Source organism: Balaenoptera borealis, assembly GCF_965194805.1.
Source record: "Balaenoptera borealis genome assembly, chromosome: 19".
In the NCBI taxonomy this organism is placed as follows: Eukaryota; Metazoa; Chordata; class Mammalia; order Artiodactyla; family Balaenopteridae; genus Balaenoptera; species Balaenoptera borealis.
Genome location: NC_138878.1, coordinates 18,849,492 through 18,873,816, shown reverse-complemented (window position 1 = coordinate 18,873,816; position 24,325 = coordinate 18,849,492). Strand labels below are relative to the sequence as shown.

General features: G+C 42.8%; 3 protein-coding genes across 3 annotated transcripts in view; 2 read left to right on the top strand and 1 right to left on the bottom strand.

The window, feature by feature from the left end:
- TK2 (thymidine kinase 2) overlaps positions 1–24,325 on the bottom strand; it is an 85,421-nt gene that overhangs the window by 32,513 nt on the left and 28,583 nt on the right. The gene's annotated exons all lie outside the window — the stretch shown is intronic.
- Positions 9–13,138, top strand: LOC309617203 (chemokine-like factor). Its single transcript, XM_082369120.1, has 4 exons — positions 9–143; positions 5,516–5,674; positions 10,102–10,197; positions 12,496–13,138. The coding sequence occupies exons 1-4, from the start codon at positions 66–68 to the stop codon at positions 12,610–12,612; spliced, it is 450 nt and encodes a 149-aa protein (XP_082225246.1). The 5' UTR covers positions 9–65; the 3' UTR covers positions 12,613–13,138.
- CMTM1 (CKLF like MARVEL transmembrane domain containing 1) lies at positions 13,136–24,299 on the top strand (the record flags this gene model as incomplete). Its single annotated transcript, XM_082370223.1, has 3 exons — positions 13,136–13,465; positions 15,686–15,844; positions 22,105–24,299. The coding sequence occupies 3 exons, from the start codon at positions 13,136–13,138 to the stop codon at positions 22,231–22,233; spliced, it is 618 nt and encodes a 205-aa protein (XP_082226349.1). The 3' UTR covers positions 22,234–24,299.

Below are 24,325 nucleotides of genomic sequence, written 5' to 3'. Positions count from 1 at the left end.
TGGCAGAGCGATCCGCTGAGGAGGGGAACTGACGGAGAAGTGCTGCTGCTGGGTCTGCAGGCGAGATGCTGACGGTGAAGCTGAAACCGAAGCACCGCCCCTTCTGCTTCAGCGTGAAAGGCCACGTGAAGATGCTGCGGCTGGTGAGGGCGGGGTCTCGGGGTGAGGGAGGGTGTCCCAGCGCGCTCTCCCGCAGGGAGGTAGGGCTGCAAAGTACAAAGCCGATGCCCTGTCCTCTCTTTCAACCTTGTTGAACCTCTGTCAAGGCCTTCCTAGAGGCAAGGCATTTCGCTCTGCACCCTGGGGGTAGAAGACGAGAAATAGGGTGCTGTCCTCCCCCATCAGGGGCTTTACGGACCCACTCATAAAACAAAATCCGCACACCTACATGAATGGCCCACACTTGGACCCACAAACCAGGTACCCAGGTTACCAGGGGAGGCAGCTGCAGTTGTACCACTCAGATGCCAACAAGATTAAAAACAAAAACAAAAACAAAAGCACTGAGGGGTTTCAGTGGATGCTGTGTTTACCTGCTAGAGCTCAGTAGTTTTTATGTGAGTGAGCTCAAGGCTGATATAGTCCAGAGCAAGGACGATGGAACTCCTGGTTCCTGGGGTGTCAGACATGCCAGGAGCATTGCAGCAAGTTCTGGCAGAGGTTGGGAGAGAATGAATCGTCATTTGGAGGAAGGCGACCCGGCTAGTTAGAGAAGTGGAAATTATCATAAGAGAATATGTTGAAGGAATTCAAGAAGAGAAAAGGGGAAGGAAAAAAATAATTCTTAAAATTTAAACAGGTGACATATAAGGAGAGGAGGTGGAAAGTCAAAGGTTACAGGGAAACAGTCCTGCTTATTAGGAGGAAGAATTTTTTTTATTGGGAAAGTTGCCAAAATTAAGTGGCCATTTGGGAAGTCAGTGCATTCCCAGACAGAAAAGGTAGCAGGCACAGATGAGCACTTAGCATGTTGTGATGGCAACTTCAGCTTCAGGTGAGTGGGCAGAACAAACTGCATGCAAGGTCCTTCTCACACCAAAGTCTGTGATTCTGAGAAATAACTATGACATAATGCAAGTCAGAATGCATGAAAGAAGTTTAGAAAACTACTCTGGAGTTCAAAAAACGGAGAAATTACCTTGGGTTGGGAGTAAATAATCAGGAAAGAAGTGACCTGAGGGTCTGGGGTTTTATGCCAGGTACTGAAAGCTTTGGAACACTGGAGGAGAAGTGGGATTTTGTGAGAAAGGTTCCATTTTTTTTTCAAATATAATTATAAATCTTTCTTATCATTTGTATATGCTTCAAAGTATTCTATAGTGTGAATGAAACACATTTATCATTCCTCTATTTCTGGTTTGATAGTCTCCAGAAAGGTTTCATTTTTGATATATTAATTCTCTCAACAAAATTTTGAATATTTAATGTATTTCCAGCCCTGAGTTAGGACTTGAAACAACAAAGACACCCAAGACAAAAGTCCCTGACTATGGAGTCCTTTAGTTTAGTCAGAGAGAGGCACACAAGCAGATAGCTGTGATGTGTGACAGGATGAAGTTAGAGCACAGAGTGAGGCATCTAACCAAGGAGGTGTCAGGAAACTTCCTAGGGGGACATTGGGCAGGGTGTAAGGGACAGCCACCTGAGCAAAGGCGTGGAGGCAAAAAAAAAAAAAAAAAAACCAGCATGATTTATGTAGCAAACCATAAGAAGTTGAGTTTTGCCTTATTTTTTTCAGCCAACAGATATTTATTGAAAGCCTGCCATGTGCCAGGCACTGTTCCAGGCTCTTGGGAGATATCAGGGGACAAAGCAAAGATGCCTGTCCACATGGAGTTTACATATTGGGGTGGGAGGGCAGGGAAGACAAACAATAAACACAATAAATAAATGGTGTAGTATTCTAGAAGGGGGTAAGTGCTGTGGAACAAGAGAAAACTAAAGTAAGAGACTGTAAGGGAAGGTAGGGTTGGAGAGGAAGATTGCAGGAATAGAATGGTCAAGTTAGGCCTTGTTGAGGTGACTTCTGAGCAAAGTGTTGAGTGAGATGAGGGAGTTAACCTATGAATATCTGAAGGAAGAGTGTTTTAGGCAAAGGAAAATCCAGTACAATGGCCCTATGGCAGGAATGTACCTGAAGGGTTCAAGGAAAAGCAAGGAAACCAGTATAGCGGGAGTGGACTGACATAGGGACACAGTGGGAGATGAAGAAGGTTTTGAGTAAAGTTGTATATGATCTAACATTTTTAAAAACTACACCAGGGGCTTCCCTGGTGGTGCAGTGGTTGAGAATCTGCCTGCCAATGCAGGGGACACGGGTTCGAGCCCTGGTCTGGGAAGATCCCACATGCCGCGGAGCAACTGGGCCCGTGAGCCACAACTACTGAGCCTGCGCGTCTGGAGCCTGTGCTCCGCAACAAGAGAGGCCGCGATAGAGAGAGGCCCGCGCACCGCGATGAAGAGTGGCCCCTGCTTGCTGCAACTAGAGAAAGCCCCCGCACAGAAACGAAGACCCAACACAGCCAAAAAATAAATAAATAAATAAAAACTACACCAGCTAATATGTTGGCAATAGATTGGGAGGTGGGGGCTGGTGGGGACAGGAGGATTCCTGAAGAGGCAAGGGTAGAAAAAAAGGAGATGAGTTGGGGCTATTGCAGTAATCTGGGCAAGAGATGATAGTGGCTCAGACCAGGCTGTTAGCAGATAGTGGCTCAGACCAGGCTGTTAGCGGAGTAGGCTATAAGAAATGATCACATTTCGGATATATTTTGAAAGTAACCCCAACAAGATTTGCTGCTGAACCAGATGTGGTGTGAGAGAGAGAGGAGTCCAACATCACTCCAAAGTTTTTGGCCTAAGCAGCAGGAAGAATGGAGTTGCCATCCACTGAAAGCCTGTGGGTGAAGTCAATGTAGGCAGAGGATCAGAAGTTCAATTTTGGATTTCACTTTAGAGATGTCTATTAGACATCCAAGTGGCAATACTGAACAGGCATTTGGAATATACAAGACTGGATTTTAGGAGCGAGATTGGCACTGCAGAAATAGAAGTATTTAAAGTCACAAGACTGATGAGATCATCAAGAGATGAGTGTACATAGAGTGGAGAAGAGGACCATGGATGGAGCCCCAGAACACTTCAACTTTAAGAGATTGGGGAGAGGAGGAGGAACCAGCAAAGAAGAATGAGAAAGCACAATTAGGAAGGTAGGAGAAACTAAAAGTATGGTGTCCTAGAAGCCGAATGAAAACTTTTCCGACGGAATGATCAACTGTGTCAAATACTGATGATAGTTCAAGATAAGGACTGAGAATTGAACATTGGAATTATCCTGTGGATAAATTGTGAACAACTCCTTGCTAGATAAGTAGACAGGAGCTGAGTCATGGAAGACTTTGAATACCGTGGTGAAGGTAGGCTCTATCCTAAAAACCATGGGGAGCCATTGAAGGGTTTTAAATAGGTGAAGAATTGCACACATTTTTATTTCAGAAATTTTACTGTAGTATCTATGTCATGGTAATTCAAGGAAAAGATACTGAAGGGCCGTTGTTTTAGGGACAAAGTGGATTCCCAAAATGCTTAGGCATTAAGTCAGCAGGACCTGCTGATTGGTCAGTTGTGAGGAGTAAGTTGGAGCAGTGATCTTAGGTTTCCAGGGGCAGGTGAAAAGATAGATGGTCATATCACCAATTAAGATAGTGAATACAGGAGGAAGGGGCAAGGTGACAGTTTTGCACACGGTGAATTAAAGATTCTAAATGGCTATTTATGTGTGAGATGTTGAGGATGGACCTGGGACAGAGACCCAGGTTGTGGACAGAATCTAAAGGAATGCCATCATTTTAAAGAGATGGGTAAAAGGAAAGCCCACCGAGAGAATAGTTTCAGAGGTATAAGAACTAGAAAAGGTGACATGGGAGCCAAGGAGTAGAAAAGTAGGAAAAAGCCAATTGCAAATAAGTCATGGGGGGCCAGTAGGATAAGGATTGAAAAATGTTTGTTAAATTTAGTAATTTTGCAATCATTGATGATCTTGGCAAAAGCAGTCTACATAGAGTGGTGAAGAAATGTTTGAGGTATTAGTGGAATATTTAAAAGCTAACTGAAAACAAAGGCCAGGAGTTAGGAAAGATATGAGCTGTTAGTATGGATTAGGGGAGAACCCAGTGTGACTGAAATCATGGGAATTAAGAAAATGGGTTAATCACCAGTGCCAAATTCCAAGGTTACAGAAGATGGGGACTGAAAAAGTGACCCTTGATTTCATAAACCCATGAACTCAAGACCTTGGTTCAGTAGAGTAAATGAAGTGATTTGAGATGACATGTTGCTGATCATAATTATATTAATTATAAAGAATGAGTTATTTAGTAACTAGTTATATTTACTGTTACTGCTTACACAGGTATATTTACTGTGTAAGCAAACTGACCAATTTAGAAGTTTAAAGGTAAGCTACTTTTACAGTAGTAAAGTAATTGAAAGAATTATGAATAAGTAGCCTATATAGATCTAAGGTTAAAAAGAGAATGTGGATGCTGACAGACTGATCATAAAAGTCTAGCCAGGGAAAACTCTTGACAAAACCATTCTCCAAGAACACAGAGACTGTGGATAGAGCTGTGTCTCCTAAGAACATCATGACATTGACAGACTCCCAGGGACCTACCAGCTTATTTTTTCCTTTAAGTCACTTTTCATTTCTGTTTTCTATATCTTCATTCGGAAATGAGGAAATTGGATTAGATTAATAATCTTCAAGGGTTTTTTTTTCCACTTAAGTTTTTGTTAATTCTGATTGCATTATGTTTCGATAAGAGGAAGTGTGCTAAAAAGCGAAGCATCAGAATTGTTGGGTTTTTTTGTTTTTTGGTTTTTTGTCCTTTTCTTCCTCACAGGATTCTTTAGAGAATTGTTTTTCTCTGACAATTTGTTTTCAACTTTCCTCCCCAGTATTTTTCATGGCAACATTCTAAGTTTAAATTTGACAGCAGATTCCAGATTGTTAAGAGTTAAGGAGTGATGAGTGGATGATAAGGAATTATAGCAGCCAGTATACACACTTTTTTGAGAAGCATTACAGGGAGAAGTAGAAAATGGGAATTTCTGTGGGGAGCAGGGTGAAAGGAAGGTATGTGTGTTTTAAGAGAAGATAACTTAGATATGTTTAGAGGATGATGAGGAAAGGAACTAGTGGAGGAGGAGAGATTGAAGGTACGAGAGGGAAAAGGAGATATTTAGTGGAAAAAGATCAAGGGAACAGATGTGGGAAGTGATGGTATTAGGTATACAAGCGGAGTAATTAATTAGACTTAAAACAGAGAGGGATACCTAGTTCTCTAAAACACAAAGAGAAGTCAACATCCATACATTTTAGTCTTCCTCTTTTAGATGTGTGTGTATATGGAAGAAACCCATTTATTTTGTTATTTTAGAAATGATCATTTTTACAGCTTAAACTTGTATTCAATAATCACTGAATATATCATGTTTTTTTTTTTTCCTATAGGCGCTAACTGTGACATCTATGACCCTTTTTATCATCGCACAAGCCCCAGAGCCATACATTGTTGTCACTGGATTTGAAGTCACTGTTAATTTCTTTTTCATAGTTTTATATATACTCAGACTTGATCGATTAATTGACTGTATATTTTGGCCTTTGCTTGTAAGTGTTCAGTTTCACTGTTAAAGTTAACTACTTTTTCCTGCCATAGAGAGACATTTTAATAAACTCTGTTCTTTAGTTTTCTTAAGCCTTTAAGGAATCTCTGACAGGCTTAGGAAGGAGGAACTCTACCCACTGCTAATGTGCTCTGGGGAGATTCTCAGGGAATCAGGGCAGCCACGGAGCATAAATTCTCCTCTGAGCTCTATCAGTAGATGTGGCTGACCTTTCAGACCTTTCTTTCTAAGGAGAATTCACGTAGGTGTAGATCTTCAAAAGAAATTTAAATTTAAGATCATGGTCAATGAAATTATACAGCATTCTTAATCTTTACCTCCTTTTTAAATGCATGTTGATATGACCTCAAAATTGGGGAATAGAAATGGAGACAGATACACAAGTATCTACATCTTACACATCCCTGATCACTAAACGGAAAATCAAAATAATTTAGAGGCTGAATAAAGCACAACATTTTCTTACTTCAAAATGTCTGTAATCATTAATGCCACATAATTTTTAACTCATCTTGTAGAACCTTATTTAGTAGCATATGGACTTTACCTGCCATACTCACAGCATTAGGAATAACTGCCCAGTGGAATGCCCAGATGGTCTGGAAACTTTCAAAATAGGCACGTTGAAGATATTAACTAAGGGATACTTGGCCCTTCAGCCTGGACCATAAGCTGGTTCTAGGAAGAACTGAGTGACTTCACTGCTCCTCTTTCAAGTCTTATCCCCAGAATCCTATCTCCGTAGGTCTCCTTTCTGAGACCCCTGCTGCCCTTCCACCCTTTGGCTGGGCTGGTAGCACCACTTGTCTCATCCTCTGGGATTCCAGAGTGCTGATATCCAAGCTGATGACCCGTATTAAGAAGAGAGGACTTTAGAGCTATTCTCAAACCATAAGCGTCCCTTAAAGTGGTGCCTTCTGGAACCACTTTTGAAGACCAATGATGAGCATTTCAGGCTAATCACAAGCTGAGAAAGTCCCCAAAGTGGAAAGCTGGGAAATAGATAGGATCTTCATGGCACCTCTCCAAAATCCTCCTTGATCTACACTTTGGAGCTGGACCTGACTGAAGTAAGTTCTGGGACAAGAAATTACAAACCCTTCCTCAGTTGGCCCTCAGGGTATGTAATACCATTTAGTAGCAGAAAGGACTAAGCTAAATTATCCCAAGGATTTCTTCAAGGAGATGAGGAATATGGTCCACATCCTGTTAATCTTGTACCCAAAAAGTCGTATAGTTGCTCTTCACACTCTGCTTTTCCAAAGTTAATAAAACTAACACATTTTAGCATTTATTTTTCCTCAAACTGTAGTAATTCTCTGGAGCTTCTTACACGTCCCAGTAATAAACTTGGAGTCCTAAAGTTAACAGAACACACTGAGAAGGAGCGTGGCCTATGTATAGCATACTGAAAGTAGTCTCCAAATCTCTGAGACTCACACTTGGCTGATACTGTACTCTTAGAAATGGTGCTGTATTGGTCAACTAAGTTATTACTCCATCATGAAACCCAGATTCCTCTCTGCTCTTGATCTCATGAAATCATTTATTCAACAAATATTAAGTATCTGCTAATCCCAGATTCTATACTAGCTTCTTTGATAAAACAAGACACAAATCTTGCGCCTGAGAAACTTTCAATGTAGCCAGGAAGTAAGATAGGTGAGCAATCCAGTATAACAGGTGCTGTGATAGATGTATACCTGGACGGTGTGGAAGGGAAGGGGACCAAGTCACAACAGGCTTGCCTGAGGAAAACTACGCCTGCGTTGAGGGCTGGAGGATGAAAAGTAGTTAGCCGACTGATACGGGACTGAGAGAGCTTTCCCAGTACAGGGAGCAGTGTGTGTGAGGGTCTAGGGGGAGAAAGAGCTGGACCCTCAAGGACCTGCAGGAGTTCTGAGTGGCTGTGAAGAAGGGAGGGGCAAGAGTGGAGGTCTGAGAGGCAGTAGGAGGTCAGAGCATGCAAGGCTTTGAATGCCCTGAGTTTTAATCCAAAGGCCGCTGGAAGCTTTGGGAGGTATGTAAGTAGGAGAGTGACATGATTAGCTCATATCTGAGGAGATCACTGGTGGCAGTGTCGATCATGGCTTGAAGAGGAACAAAACTAGAGGTAGGTCTCAGAGACCGCTTAAAAGTCTCTTATCATAATCCAGACATGGAAATGAGAAAGGCCTAAATTAAGGTTAAAATGGTAGCTGGTGAGAAGAAGTGTTGATGAAAACTGATAGGACTGGGTAACAGGAAAATCAAGGATAGCTGCCATTTAAAGAACCGTCTTAAGAGGGTAATGAGACAGGAAGTACAGGAGGAAGGACAGCTTCAAGGAAGGGCCAAGGAGAGTGGTATGTAATGAGTTCAGTTTGAGAAACAGAAGGTTTTAGTTGCTTATGGGATATTCAGATGGAAATGTTCAGGTCTGAAGCTTAGGAAAGAGAAGTCAGAGCTGCAGCTTTGGGAGTCATCACCTCGTGATGGTAAATGAGCTCTGGGAAAATGGCTCGGAGGGAGAGTAGAGCAAGATAAGGCAAGACTGGGAAATACCAACATCTGGCGTGGAAAGGAGGAGTGGCCAGAGAAGGACAGGAGAGGACCCAAGGGAGACCCATGTCCCAGAAGCCAAGAGAGGAGAGCATTTCAAGAAGAAAGAAGTGGTGAATAATGTCACAGGTAAAGGAAGAAAGCCCAGAAAAAAATATATCTATATTCACTGACTGTATCAATAGAGGCCCCCAGTGACCTTTCCCAGAGTGGTTTGCCTTGAATGGACAGGTGACAGTAAAGCAGTGGGGATAGTTAGACTGAGCAGGGAAGGACACAGCTGTAACCAGAAGGGCCACCACTGAGTTGAGGAAACCTGGCCAGGGACAAAGGAGGGCAATAAACAGTGAGGTCCCAGCAGAGTGGTTGACGGGAATGGGGCCAGAGCACAGCTGGAGAAGTTGTCTGTGGCTCTTTCACTATAACAAAAGTGAAGGACACAAAGATGGCTGAAGATTCCAATTAATCTGTAGGTGGGGAAAAGGTAACCTGTAAATACTTCTATCTGATGGCCACTGTCTTCACTGATTAGGAAAGAGCTTGGCCGTCTGCACACAGATTTGTGATATGTGTCATTGTCCCAAAGTTGCAGTAACTAACACAGTTTGTAGAGCAGGCTTCCTCTGACTGTTCCCCTCAAGTGCTCCAGTGACAGAAAACACACAAAGTGAGCCAACCCAGGGCTTTGTGGTGATACGTAAGTACAGGCTCAAAATTTCTATGAAATCTCCATTTTTGTAATTAAATTTATATTCTACTCCATGGCATACTGATGTTTGGTTTTAATAGAAAAGCAATGCTTTAAACCACCATTAAGGATCACTGATGTTCTGGAGCAGGTGCATCCTTTTTTTTCCCCCCTGTGATTCTCTGCACTCCCTAGAACACCATTTTTATCTGAAGCCATTCATATACACTTAGCCAAATTACTAACAGGAGGCAGGGCTGCCTGTCTGAAGCAGAGGTGTGGTCTATTGCCTTGAAGCAGAGCAAAATACCTAGCACAGAGGAGCATTAACCTAGAACTCAATATCTCCTGCAAATGAGGACTTTTTTCCTGCCTAAGTGTATCTAATCTTGCCCTGTCCCTGTTGAACCTTTCTATTTTCTTTGTAATAACTACTTTTCTAAATTACCAGAGTTTTGAAGTTTGATGTTTCTGTGTTAAAAATTCCTTCTTGCTACCATTATCTGCAAATATATATAAACCATTCCAGAATAAAGACAATTTAACTTTCCCACAGTTTACATCCATTCAAAATGTAAGCTGCACCTCTTAAAGCCACAGTTCAGAATGAAAATGCTTCATTTCAAGAAATTATTAAATGAATGAGCTACATCATCAAAAAATAATTGCATAATTGGCCAGCTGTTGCATACAGATATGTGGGAGCTTCTTCCCGAAAATTACCACTTTCTCCAGCCCTAAGTTTTATTAATTGCATTTGGAGTAACATTATAAAGTTGTTTATTTTATGGTGTAGAGCACTCCACACTTTCTCTTATATTATTAAAATTGAGCATCCTGACTTCCCAGTGTACCATTCTACTTTAAACGTTCCGCATAATACAGCATCCACTCCTAACCAGATGAGCTCTCCCTCCAACTACATTTAAATAAAAAAGACATAAGCCTGTTAAGGAGTTAAATGATTGGTGTATCATAGGTTAAGAGACCCATTAGGCATCATTATAGGCCAAATACAATATATGTGTCATTTTACTGCAGCAGTTTGATTTCCTAAAACTAAATAAAACTATTTAAACTAAATAAATTTAATAAAATGGAACTTTCTAAATCTTTAGGGAGCTGATTCATTTTGTTGGTGATCTTCATGTAAAGCTGACCTTTCTATTCTGTGCTTTCAGGATATTATCAACTCAGTGGTTACAGCAGTATTCATGATAGTTATATCTGTGTTGGCACTGATCCCAGAAACCACAACATATATAGTCATTGGAGGGGTAAGTGGAGGTATTTCTGGTTTCTTCCTTCAGGTTTGATCAGAATTCAAATTTACTTGAAAAATAAATACAAGTACAGAAAGCTAGACTGTATTCATCCTTGAGGCTTCTATGCCAGTACACAGTACCTAATGGCTTAATACTTTTGTGTGTGAACGCGTACCCTGATTAATGTCAAGGAATATGATTTCACGCTAAAATTGAAGTTAACCAAATAAAGAGATTCCTCCATATTTCTCATAGATATGTAGGGCTAGACTAGACTGAGAAAAGCTACTGGAATCAGTTACAGTACTAAACTCTCAGAAACCTGTCAAGAAAAAAAAACCAACCATGGATGAATTTCAGAGCTCTCCCTTTTCAAGAAAAGGATACATCCCACTTGTTAAGGTGAGACAGACTGTTCTGAGCTCAGTTATTTCTTGTCCAGATCCTGCTTCAGATGGAATTTAATAGATGTGTCATCGTAAGGGAATGGTGGTAGGAAGCCTTGTAACTAAAGGATTATTTTGAACACTGAAGAGAAGCAAATCAGTTTAATTTGGAAGGCAAGCCAAAACAAACGAAGAGTCAAGTAATTTAGTTACAGTTCCATCGGATATTCTTCTGAGATTTCTTATAGGGGGTTCAAAATCATTTGGCTTTTCTAGGTTCTGATTTAGAGAAGTGAATTATTAAGTTCTTCTTAAATAAATCTCCCTCCTACTTCCTTGTCTTTTCATAGTATGGGCCACTTAGGGGAACTGGCCACGTATATCAGAATCCATGGCTTTTCAACTCCTTCATTAGGCCCAAAGCAACTTCATGAGGGATGGGAATTACTCTAGAAATGACATAGTGCTGTAATAGCAATTTCTCCTAGTCGTCTTTAAAGATAATTATGGAGAAAGAGGGATGAGGCATAGGGTTTACTTTCACTCACTTATTTACTCATTCACTCATTGATTCATTCTTTAAGTGCACTTCAGTAGGTGCTGACAAAATATAGAGCCACAAGCCACAGGTGGCTATTGAGCACTGGAAATGTGGCTGGTCTGAATTGAGATGAGCTGTAAGTGCAAAATACACACTGGATTTCAAAGACTTACTGGCCCCAAAAGAGAGTGTAGAATTTATAATTTTATTATATTGATGACATGTTAAAATTACATTATTTTGGATGTATCAGGCTAAATAAAATATATTACTAAAATTAATTTCACTTGTTTTTTCTTTACTTTTTAATGTGGCAATTAGAAAATTTTAAATTAATTATGTGGCTTACATTGGTGACTCACATTATATTTCGTTTGGACAGCTCTGGACTAGAATGTGAGCCCTATATCCTCAAGTTGCTTAGAGCCTAATACAGGAGACAAAAGTGCAAACAGCTGTGTCTGAGCGGTTAGCAGAGTACTGTGGGGCACAGAGAAAAGGAAGCAGCTACCTCTCTCCGACAGTGGAATCGTGGTTTGCCAGGACTAAAGGGGAGGAAACGGGGATGGTTCCAGGTGGAGGAACCAGCAACATGCTGTGTACCAGAGTCATGAAAGCACCGGTAGGAGGTACTTAGCGTGGTCAGAACCTAGGAAGCTGTGTTTGAGATTCAGGATGGAAAAGGAACAGTGTCTGAAGCCAGAAAGCCAGATTTCTTGGCAGTTGGATGGAGCTGGTGAAATAACACTGACATCCCCTTTCTGCAGCCCCGGCACCAGTTCTCAAATAGCCATCAGAGTACCTAAAGACCATGTTCTAGTTTATTCCCTTTACATCAGTTTTGTTTTCCTGAGGCCTATTTAGAATCCCACCCCTTAAGTGGATGTAGCCGAGCCTTTGAGAGTTCACTTTGGGTCATCTTATCACTCCAGTTCTCCAAAGCTCTTATCACAGCTACTATCACCATGGTTAAATCTTGAGCTGGTGTTAACCTGATCTTTTCTCCAGTACAGTTTGCAACAGGAAAGTCAAACAGTTGATCATTGGGTATAGAAATGCTGATTGGTAACTAAGTACCATCGCAGGGCTTTAAATAGTCTATCCAGGAGCAAGTCAAGAGATCCAGACAAGTATTTGTTTCAGAGCCCACACCACCTCAATATTGTTTCTGCTCACTTAAATTATCTTTCCCTTTCTCTAGGAAGGTACTGGGAAAACTTGGGAATGAGAATAAAATGATCTCTGAAGTCTCTTCCCATTTTAGTATTAGGTGACAGCGTAGGGAGCAATCCTGGTGCCCTCGCAGGAGAGGAAACCGGTGGGCAGACCACCTAAAACCTGTGCGACCATGGCCCCAGCAGTGACACTGTGTCTTTGTTTCAGGTGTTTGGACTCGTGGCCTCGGTGTTCTGTATTGCCGACGGGGCCCTTATTTACCGGAAGCTGCTGTTTAATCCAAGTGGTCCTTATCAAAAAAGTGCTGTTCATGACAAACTATAAGTTTTGTAAATTTATATTCCTTTTTAGTTGATGCTAATTATTAAACATATCTCTTTATTCTGACACATGTTTTCTGCAGTTCTCATTTTAATCTCTATATGGGAGCTGGAAGAAGAGATTTAGGAACTGTGGGCCCAGCGCTGTAACTTCCAAGGGAGCGCTCGAGCGCCTGAATCTTATGGGATCCGGTTTTCCCGTTCCTGGGCCCGGGAGGCAGAGGAGAAAGGCCAGGAGGCCCGAAATGGTCTTCAGAGCCCGCTCCCCGGCTGGCTGGCAGCACGGAGGTGGTGGCGTTGAGGGGACCTTGAGTTCCCAGGCTAGGCAGCGGCGTCGCATCCCGGTGGCTACGAGGGCTGCAGAAGGGCTTGGTTTGTCTGCCGGCAGCAAGAGCTGAGCGCGCGCGAGGGAGAGGCGGCCGGCAGCCGTTGCGGCGCGACGCTGGTTCCCAGGGGAGAGCCGGCCGCCGCCGTGCAGGCTCAGAGCCGAGGGGCCCGCCAGACACCACCAGGCTCGGGGGTCCACCATGAATCCTGAAGACGACAACGCACGTTCGGGGGACTCGAAATCCGGGGGACGTCCCTCCCGCTCAGTAAACGTCGCCCGTGCGGCGCATCCCGAGCGCTCGGCGCCACCCACAAGCTCGGTGCGGGACACAAGCGCGGCGCCCGCAGCGCCCCGGGGGCGCACTGCACCCACACTCAAGCCCACTGCACAACCCGCCATCCCCAGCCAGCGGGAGAAGAAGGCCAGACAAAAGCGTGCTGAGGGCCGCGCCAAAGTCCCGCCCAAACTCAGGGACAGCCTCGAGCGTTTTTTCTTCTCGCCCACAGGAATCTTGAAGATCGTTAGGCTGGTGAGCAGAGAGAGCTGGTGGCCCGCTGGGCGGATGCAAGGGCGGATGCAGGCCGGCTTCGGCCGCAGGGAGTGAGTGATTCCCAGGGGCGCCACCTGGGGGAAACTTCCCTAATTCCCTTTGCGGGTCCACATTGTTTCGCCTCCCCTTTCTTCCTCCTCTCCCTTTGCTCCTCCCACACACTCTACCCTTGCTACTAAATTTGGCACGCTCCCCCCCACCCCTCACTTTTATATTCCTCAGGTTTCCCCTCACAAAGGGAATTAGGGAAGCAATGGAGATAATAACAGCCATGTGTACATTAGCAAACAAGAATAATAGACTTGACCAATAAAGTTGATAAACCACTGGCCAATATAACAGGAAAAAATGGGGTAAAACAGGACATATATTTAAAGTTAGAAACCAGAAAGGGAAAATAATGCAAACTCCGAAGAAACTGAAAGGATTCACAAGAGCACTTTGCAAAACAAATAAATGTGAATAATTGGATCAAAGAGTTGATTTTCTGGGAAACTATAAATTACCAAAACTGATCCCAGAACAGAGAAAAACCTAAACAGACCAATATAAGCACAGGGGGAAAATGAGAGTATCTTTCAGAAATGTGTCAGGCCCAGACTTTTTCACAGGTTAACTCTTTTCAAACCTTCATGGGATGCAACTCTGATACTATTCAAACTTTTTCAAAGAATAGAGAAAGAAGAAACACTTCTGAACTATTTTTACAAAGTCAGTGTAACACTGATATCAAAACCTGACCAAGTTCAGAAAAAGAAAACTAAACAGAAATCTCAATCTCTTTGTATCAAATCAGCAGTATCAATATATTAACAGAAAATGCTCATCAGTGCTTCTTCAAAACACACCATGAAGAAGAAACATAAGGATGATTCAATATTAGGACTCTATTAAACTAATCCGCCATAAGTAAAAGGAGAAAAAATTAGGACACTCTATCAAATAGGGTACAGAACACATTTGACAAAATTCAACATTCATCTCTGAGTGAAAAAAAAGTGAGCAAGGGAAGAAGAGAGAGACCAGTTAAATAGGAATACACAGATATTTCAGTGACATTATAAAAATAAACCCAAAAGTCAGCATCATATATAATTAAACCTCAGAAGTATTCCCATTAAAATGAGGAACAAAGAGGATGCCCACTAGTCACCACAATCAGACAGGAAAAAGGAATAAGTAAGAATATTTGAAAAGAAGAGGCAAAATATATCATTTCTTACAGCTGATATGATCAAAGATCTAAAAAATAAAATCAACTGGGAAACAATTTAGAACAAAATAATTTCTACTAACTCATTAGTAGAAATGAGCAAACAAGAACTTAAAATAGAAGAAAATATTTCTCTTTACAATAGCAATCAAGATGACAAAATATCTAAGATTAAATGAAATAAATTTGAAAGACCTATATGAAGAAAACTTTAGAATTCTATTGAGAGATATTTTAAAAACCACTAAAATAACCAGAAGGATATACTTTGTTCTTGAAGAGTTAAGACTAAATTTTGTAATCTTTCCATATTATAAGTTAAAGGAAATCCCAATTAAAATACCAACAGGCTTAGCTTCGGAAACTTGACCAAGACAAAATTGAGAAACATAAACAACCTGAGAATGAGTACCGAAAGGGGGACTAAATCAGACAATAATACAACATAAGATGAGTTGCTTGTAATTTCAGAAGTACTAGAAAAGAAATCAGCAACTCAATAGAAGAAAAGAGTTTCAAAAGCATCCCGAATACATACGAAAATTTAGTATATGATAAAGGTTGGATTTCAGATCAGTGCTGTTTCCCAATAAATGATGTTGGCATAATCAACAGCTGTTCAGAAAGAAAGAAAGCTGGGACTCTACCTCACTCTTTCTATCAAAATCAATATATTTTTACTTTACTTGACCTGTATATACACAATTCTTTCTGGTATGAAATATACACTGTTAACAGTGATTACTTTTAAGGAGATAGACTAGGGTTGGGATGAGGGAGGAGAAAGAAACTTCTGTACTGTGTGCATTTTTTGTGTGTATTATTTCATTTCTTAAACATGTAAGGAATTTTAAAAATAATATGTATGTGCAAAACAATACAGACAATTGCAATATAATCAGGTTTACAGTCTGACTGTTTGTGATTTTATTTTGTTTTTTAATAGCCCATTTGCATTAAAACAAATCCTGTTTCTTTTACTACAGGGCCTTCTCATAGGGGCACTAGTTTGTTTCATCATTGCTGAAGCCCAGGAGTCCTATATAGCAATCACAGTCCTGGAAACCTGCATCGTTCTTTATTTCATTCTAATATATATGCTAACCCTTCACCACTTGATGACTTATTTACATTGGCCCTTACTTGTAAGTGTTCATTTTCATAATTTTCATATAAGCTTTGCCCTCAGCCCCACAGTAAAGGCTCTCCTCAAGGAAATGCAACAGAGAGATGTCTCTGGACAAGGACATAGCTGAGCTGTGACAGAGTGTCACCCTCATCCCAGAGAGGAAACTAGCCTAAAGCCCAGAAAGACTCCTTGAACCCCTCTGTCTATAGGACAACCAACACACACACCTGCTTCCATCTCATTACGGCCCTAAACACGTGGTACTTTTCAGTTGGTCCTAAAGAAAATTTTACTCAGTATGTTCAGTAGTATATTGCTTGTAAAACGGCACATGCTTCTTCTACTTGTCAAACAGCACCCTCTCTAACAGATTACAAACGTCCCTCTGAAAAGCATGTTTCTACAACATGGCTAAGTGGCAGAAAACTGTCACGTGTGCCCTGAAAGAGTGCAAGAGTCAAACTTTTCATGTGTTAAGGGTCCATCTTTTCCAAAGGGGTGCCGTATGGTGGAGTATTCAGGAAAAGACACTGCATAGCCTTCTTCAATAGCTTTTTCCAGAATTTCATACTCTTTACCAACTGAAAAATTCCCAAAGCTAATTCCTCAGGTCTCAGAAAAATCCTTTTTATTCCAGAGTCTGAGGCTCTGTATCCTCACAGACTGGAGAGGAAGCATAGTTTTGTCCAGATACAGACATGGGTCCAGTTCCTGGCCCTGCCACCTTACTAGCTGTGAGAACTTTAGCCTCAGTTTCCCCATCCGGGAAATTCAGAGAAGGAAAAGTGTGATGGTAAGAGCTGTCTATAGGGGTCCTGTAACATTTAAATGTGTTTAAAGCAAAGATCACAAAAGGCTTGCCACAAAGTAAATATTCGCTACAAAGTGTGGGTCGGACCCCCTGAGGCAGTTGGGTGGCTTTTACCCTTTTATCTTTTGCACCGTGAACCATCCTAACTCCGAGCCCATGCCTCTTCCACATCATACTTTTTTATGGTACCTTTTTTAAACTGTAAGGTAGGATTGGTTGCTATTGAACTAAAACTCAAAATACTTTCTTCAAGCGTCTGAGGGATTTTCTGAAAAGGCTGCTGAGCTCTCTCTGTCCCACAGAGTGCTGAGCAGCAGAAAGCACACGAAGCAAACTCTGAGCAGCTTTAACTGGACACGTGGAAGACCCTCTCAGTTATGGAGAGCTATAACCATGGAGAGGTTTCTGAGGGGAAACTAAAATCTCTGTCCATGGAAATTTTCAAGAGGGGAAGGTAAAATAACTGTTTTTGAGCACACGCCACGTACCAGATACTTCTTCATATAGATTACCTTATTTAATCCTCACAACAACCCGGCGAGGTTGTGGTCATCCCCCACTCCCCCTTGAACAGATGAGAAAATTGGATTAAAGAGACTGTGTTGCCCATGGTTGTATCTAGGCACATGGAAACTCAGATTTGAGCCCAGGTCTGTCTGACTCTAAAGCCCAGACTCTTTCCAGACTTTATGCCCTATAGCCTTGTGATGGTTTATCTTCACCCTCCCTACATCTTTGTCTTCCTCACATTCGCAAAATCTTATCTTCTCTGAATCCTCTCCCATTTTCTCATGGTTTCCTTAAAATGTGCGACGAACAGTGAATTGATTTTCCTGGAGTGGAGGGTGGGGTACAAGCCTCTGGGGGTCGGCAAATGAGGGCTGCACCAAGGTCAGCAGCTGTGGTCAGGTGGGCCGGAGCCCTCTAAAGGTCCACGGCCATAAAGCTGGAGAGCTGGAGAGAGCCTCAAGGCCCCGTGCTTTGCTGGAGGGTCCGGGGGAACGTCCAGGAAGAGTCTCAGGGAGAGGCAAGAGCCAGGGTCTCCTAAGCATGAAGCAGGTGCTGCAAGAGGAGCTGTTCCCACAGTCACCGGCAGCTCAGGCCAGGCTTGTGGAGAGCTGCAGGCTTCTAGGCAACTCCGGTAAAGCCAGGCTTGTGGAGAGCTGCAGGCCTCTAGGCAACTCTGGTAAAGCCAGGCTTGTGGAGAGCTGCAGGCCTCTAGGCAACTCTGGTAAAGCCAGGCCCCCTTTTGCTACCTCTGTCCTTGGGGGAGGGCATCCTCTTTTCTTTGGATAGCTATGGGAGCCCAGAGCGTGATACAAAGCCCCTGCCTTTTTCTTGCTCCTGTCCTCCAGGGTGTGGCCAGCTTTCCTCACCCCACCTGTGGTGGGGTCACTGTCTTCATTGTTAGATTTCATTATCAACTTTACCCACCCTAGTCTTATGTCACTAATCAGGGTACCCAAGAAAAGTATGAAGTATAATTATTGTCTTCTGAATAGCCCATATTTTAAACACTTCTACATTGTAAAAAAGGTATTTCCCCATACAGTCCGAGAAACTGAGTTCTGGTCAAGCTGATGTTTTTTCCAATAGAAAGCAATTTAGAAAAAAGAACATAATAAACATATTTAACTAGAACTCTATTGAAGGGATGATTCCAAAACTACCAGCAATATCTTTACATTTATAAGTAAAAGGTATCAGTTTCAGAATGTCCCCTTCAAATTCTGGTGATGATTGATCAGGTCTGCCATGTGTTTGGAGAACTCCAAGGCACAAATACCGCATAATGTTTATTGTATATATATCCTTCTTACAAATACCACATTTTGTGAAACAAAGTGTAAATGTTTGACTTCTTCCTAATATTCAGTGATTTTTAAAAAAAATAAGCATTCACCATCAAAGCATCTTTTTCTTTCCCAATTTTAATTCTATACAATTTTGTTTATCTCAGGGAACGGTTTGGGGGCTTTACAGAAAAATAATAATCAAGTCACAAACCCATCTCTCACTGTGTCAGAGGCAGCTACTTGAGTCAATAAGGTATTTAGTCAAAGTGAGAAAGAAAAAAGATGATGAGTAAGGATGACATTTATGGGGAAACCAGAAGTGCTTTTGCACATGGCAAGACTCAGCTGTAGTTTTACCCCATCTGGGAGAACATATCTTTCTCTCTGTCAAAGATGAGGCCAACAAGAGGGTCTGTGTATAAGGCAAAATGGAGGGGGTGTTAGTCAGGAGAAGACCCGTGGGCTCTCAAGTCAGACTGAGGAGGGTCATAGCCACTTACTGGCTGAGCAACCCCAGGCAAGTTGCTTACCCGTCTGTAAATTGAGGATAATGAGAGTTTGTTGTGAGAATCAAATGAGATCACATATGAACACCTTGGCACCGTATGTGACACACAGTAAGTGCTCAAGATATGTGAGCTACAATAGAAATGTTAGGTACAAAGAAAGCATTACTTCCAAGGGACAGTTCAGAAGAGCACTTCCTTGCAAGTAAGGACCACAGTAAACTATAATGTCCAATAGTCCAGCGAGGAGATGGAATTCTGACAGGGAGTCAACAATTGGCTAGGGAGACCAAGTCTGCATTTGTTTTGTTACTTTTATCATTATTAGTGTGCATTCATCCAAATTCTCAATGATCTAGACCGCAGTTAGTTAATTTTTAATTTTGTAAGTTTACACTCCGCTTGAGTCCTTGTTCACATTTTTTGATATCTTGGTTTACACAATCCTCAGATCCTATGCTTCCTGCAAAGCTGCAAACCATTGTACCTGCCCCAGTGTGGGCAGACCTCTCACTCAGCCTACAGAACCCAACTGGAACTGACTTCCAACCCTCACCAGCCCTGCACCATGTGCCCCGTCCAGTGTTACTCACCAGGCGCCCAAATAACAGACACTACTGCCTTTCCAAGAGGCAAGTCCCATTCCACAACAGGGCTCCTTGCTCAACAGTCTCAACAGGAAGAACACCTGAAGTTCACAGAAAAGTTTACTATCTTGAAGGCAGATATCAGGAATCTACTCTTTGATGCATTCCCACTACACCTCATCTGATGCTTTCAGATTCATTGTGCCACTTAATCGTCAGAAGAACCCAAGGAATCCCAATCATCATCTGCATATTAAAAATTAGCCTGTTGGGGGAATTCCCTGGTGGTCCAGTGGTTAAGACTCCGCACTTCCATTGCAGGGGGCATAGGTTCATTCACTGGTCAGGGAACTAAGATCCTAGCCTGTTGGCACAGAGGGGTGATAAAACACGCCCCAGGTCATACATCTAGGAATTGGCAGGCCAATTATTTGTCCTTATTTGTGCCATACCATTTTGACCCTCCATTACCCATTTCACAGAAAATGCCAAAGATGGATGCTGCACTTCCAGCCTTGAGGGATAGATCATTTCCTCCTTATTTGGGTGTCCCTGAGGGGAGGCAATAGTGAGTTGAGTTCTGACTCCACTCCTTGGCAGATATTCAATCATAGTCAATTTAATGAACTTCTCTAGGCCTCTGTTACATCTTCTTAAAATGGGGATCCTAGCCATACTGACTTTGGAGGGTGTTTGTGAGGGTTAAATGAGATAACAGGGGAAACACTCGGCACGCTGAGGAGCTCCACTTAGACCCATTATGATTAGACAGCAGGGCTCTTCGCTGGGTTTGGGCAAGCGCACCGGACAAGCTGACACTACCAAATCATGCCACCAAGACGTAAAAACTTAAAATATTCAGATTAGTTACCTGGGCCATATGGAGGTTATAGGACCCCGGGGTTTTACTCATCCTCCAACACTAGTGCCACTGACTCAGTGAGTACCTTCTATTTCATTATCACTGTGCTACCAAAGCCCAGGCTCTGCTTATCCTCAGGAGTGTGCCCCCTCCCACTCATCCTCATCCTTTATTTAGCACATGAAGAAACAGATTGGGCCAGCATTTGAAGAACCCAGTACCAATGTCCAAAAAGAAGGACACAGATAGCCTATAGATGTCAGGGCAGACTCAATTCTGGCCATGTTTTAGGAAAGAGAGAAAGTCACTTTCACTCCAGAACCTCAGGCTAGCTCCTCAGATGGGTTCCTGCTTCTTGGGATGTGGGACCCTAAAGAATAAATATGATCCAACTTCCAAAGTATCAGTTCTACTGATTTGCAGATTTGGAAGTAGAATTAAATCAGTAAAGTGTTCATCTACATTTTTATTTTTATATTAAAACAAATGTATTATGGAATAGAATGCAGAATTTACATTAATTTAAAATACAAAACATCAATAAGATCATATTTATGGAGGGTCAATATGGGTGAGGCCCCTAGACCTCTAGGTTTTTTTCTTGCCCATTTTCCTATGACCTTTAAAAAGTCTGATGGAAAAGTTGTCAGTTTGTTTTTTTTTTTTAAGGGTGTTGTTTAATGAAGTTAAACCCATTTCTGCTGACGATCCTATCCAGAACCTTATAATCACATAAACTCATGTCTCTGGAAGATATAAGAATTATGCTGCTGAGAGTTCCTCTTAATATTAATCAAAGGGAAAGGTTTTTTGGGGTTTTTTTTTTTTTTAATAGATCTTTATTGGAGTATAATTGTTTCACAATACTGTGTTAGTTTCTGTTGCACAACAAAGCAAATCAGCCATATGCATACACATGTCCCCATATCCCCTCCCTCTTTAGCCTCCCTCCCATCCTCCCTTTCCCACCCCTCTAGGTCATCGCAAAGCACCGAGCCAATCTCCCTGTGCTATGCTGCTGCTTCCCACTAGCTATCTATTTTACATTTGGTAGTGTATATATGTCGATGCTACTCTCACTTTGCCCCAGCTTCCCCCTCCCACCCAAGTCCTCAAGTCCATTCTCTATGTCTACCTCTTTATTCCTGCCCTGCAATCACGTTCATCAGAACCATTTTTTTTTTCTTTTTAGATTCCATATATATGTGTTAGCATACGGTATTTGTTTTTCTCTTTCTGACTTACTTCACTCTGTATGACAGTCTCTAGGTCCATCCATGTCTCTACAAATGACCCAGTTTCGTTCCTTTTTATGGCTGAGTAATATTACATTGTATATATGTACCACATCTTCTTTATCCATTCGTCTGTTGATGGGCATTTAGGTTGCTTCCATGTCCTGGCTATTGTAAATAGTGCTGCAATGAATATTGTGGTGCATGTCTCTTTTTGAATTATGGTTTTCTCAGGGTATATGCCCAGTAGTGGGATTGCTGGGTCATATGGTAGTTCTAGTTTTAGTTTTTTAAGGAACCTCCATACTGTTCTCCATAGTGGCTGTATCAATTTACATTCCCACCAACAGTGTAGGAGGTTTCCTCAAAGGGAAAGTTTTTAAAAGGCGTCCATCCTTAGATGGGTAACTGACCAATTTAAATATTTTATGAAATTACATTTTCATGTAAAGTTGACAATTTTCAATTCTGTATTGCAGGATCTTATCAACAGTTTCATTACTGCTGTGTTCCTTTTCTTAGTTGCCGTCTTGGCGATGCAAGAAAAGGAAAGAAGTCATTTATTCTACGTTGGAGGGGTAAGTAGAGGCCTTCATGACTCCATTTAAGATCAGTATTTCAAGACTCTTTGAAAAAGGGAAACTGGCAGACTATCATTATTTCATTTATAGAACACCATCCCCACCACCACCCTTTCTCTTTCTTGCGCTGACTTCTTCAGAAGATTTGAAGTTGCACAAACTCTAAGCTCATTCTCCAAATAGGTACGAAAACAATCTACAGAACATCTTTTGAAAATCATACACACTATTTTTTTAAATGTTGCAACAAGATGTTCTTATCTATAAGTAGGACTTTGACTTTTCTGGACTAGAAAATCATACTTTAAATCACAAGAAAAAAATGATTGTAGAAAAGAAAAAGTGCATTGTCAAAAGTGAGTGACTCAGCCTGTTGAGGAAGGAAGAAGAAGTTCCCACACCAGGCTAGGCACATTCTGTTTTAATCTTTATAACTCTCATTTTTACAGATATGGGAACTGAGGTTAAATACCTTACCCTGGCTCACAAGGCTGGGACAAATCCTCATCATATGAAGACCACAAGAAATGGCAGATTAAATGCTTGGAAGATAGGGGGTGGGGAATGGGGTGGTGAGACTTTGATTCAAGAAGTTAAGCTATGGGAACAGAAATTAATCCAGAAAAAAAAAAGTTTAAGTTCTTTGAATTCATTCTATGATCAGTAAGTATTTGTTGATCCCATTCGACTGCGCCAGGCCTGAGCTCAGTGTTGGAGATAGAGTCCTTTCCCCCTTAGGGAGCTCACAGATTAGCTAGAGCAAGACCTACCTAGGAAAAGTTCATGAAGGCAGCCAAGGATTAAGTGACCGTAAAGAGAAACATACAAGGTAGACAGGAGCTGGGGAGCACTTGGAATCTAGGGTGTTGTAGCCCGCTGACCCCCATCTGCTAACTCTGCCACCAAGCCTTCTCCTACCTGCCAGGAGCTCCCACCACCTGGTCTCCATCAATTCTTACCTGGATGGCAGGGGCTCCCACCACCCCCCACTGGTCTCCCTGCCTCCAGCCTGGTTCTCTTTCCATTCATCTTGCGACAAGTGGGCTTTCTGAATCGGAACCTCCCCTCCCCTCTTGATGAAGTCCCAGATCCTGCACCTCCCCAGCCTCAACTCTGCCCCCACCCTCACCAGCTCCAGACGTCTCACCCACACCAGATTCCTTGGAGACCCCAGTCCAGTACCTGGAGTTCTTCTCCTCCCAGTTGGTCCCCTTGGAAACGCCTTCCTGCCCTTTCAAACATAGCCCAAGAGTCCTTTCCACTGAGGGGCCTTCTCAGGACCCCACTGCCACCCGAAGCCTCCTAGGATCAGTGCCCTACTCCCGTCCTGGTGCCTCAGACCTTAGGCAAGGCCGTCACTGGCAGAAAAGCCCATTTCCAAAAACCCTTTCTCTGGGAATGCCAGAATAGGCTGCAGCAGCCAATTGGGCAGACACCAGGAAGGTAGTGGAGGGTCAGAGGGGGACAGGAGGTTGCACGCCCGCCGCCCGGATAGGGAGGCCAGGCTGCTGCGGAGCTGCAAAATAACCCCGCCTTTCCTTCCCGCATATGGTCTTGTGTCTGACAGTCCCTGTGTCTCACAGCGGCAATCGTGTGTCTCATCGATGCGACTGTGGTCACCAAGACGATGAGGAATACCATGAAAAAAGCCCTGGGAATCGAAACCAAAGCCAGTGCCTCCGCCGCCCAAGAACCCATCCCACCCACAAGGGTACCCACAAGGGGAAGCCCAAGGGCACCTACAAGGACAACCATGAAGCAACGCGGCCTGTCGGAGCCACCCTCGGAAGCACCCTCGCGGGCACCCTCTCGGCCACCCTCTTGGGCACCTTCGCAAGCACCATCGTCTTCTCCCTCCCGCCGCTGAGCTCGCACGCTGTCACCCATTTCAGCCCACATGTGATCATAAAATCAGGGCTGCTAAACCCGGAACACTGCTTGCTCGTGCTGCCTTGTGTAAAAGTCGCGTTACATTTTCAGGCGAGTGCCAATGCTACCGCGGGGCTCTGGGCGCGGCTGCCCCAGGAGGCCACAGTTTCAGCCAACCCGACCCGAAGGCGGGAGCAGCGGCTACAGCCCCCGGCAGCCCCCAGAGGCCTCGCGAGGCCGCGTGGGGAGT

Coding starts and splice junctions, on each gene's coding strand:
- LOC309617203 (XM_082369120.1), top strand. CDS start 66: ATGCTGACGGTGAAGCTGAAACCGAAGCACCGCCCCTTCTGCTTCAGC. Junction 5,675..10,101: donor GTATATTTTGGCCTTTGCTT/GTAAGTGTTCAG, acceptor CTGTGCTTTCAG/GATATTATCAACTCAGTGGT. Junction 10,198..12,495: donor CATATATAGTCATTGGAGGG/GTAAGTGGAGGT, acceptor TCTTTGTTTCAG/GTGTTTGGACTCGTGGCCTC.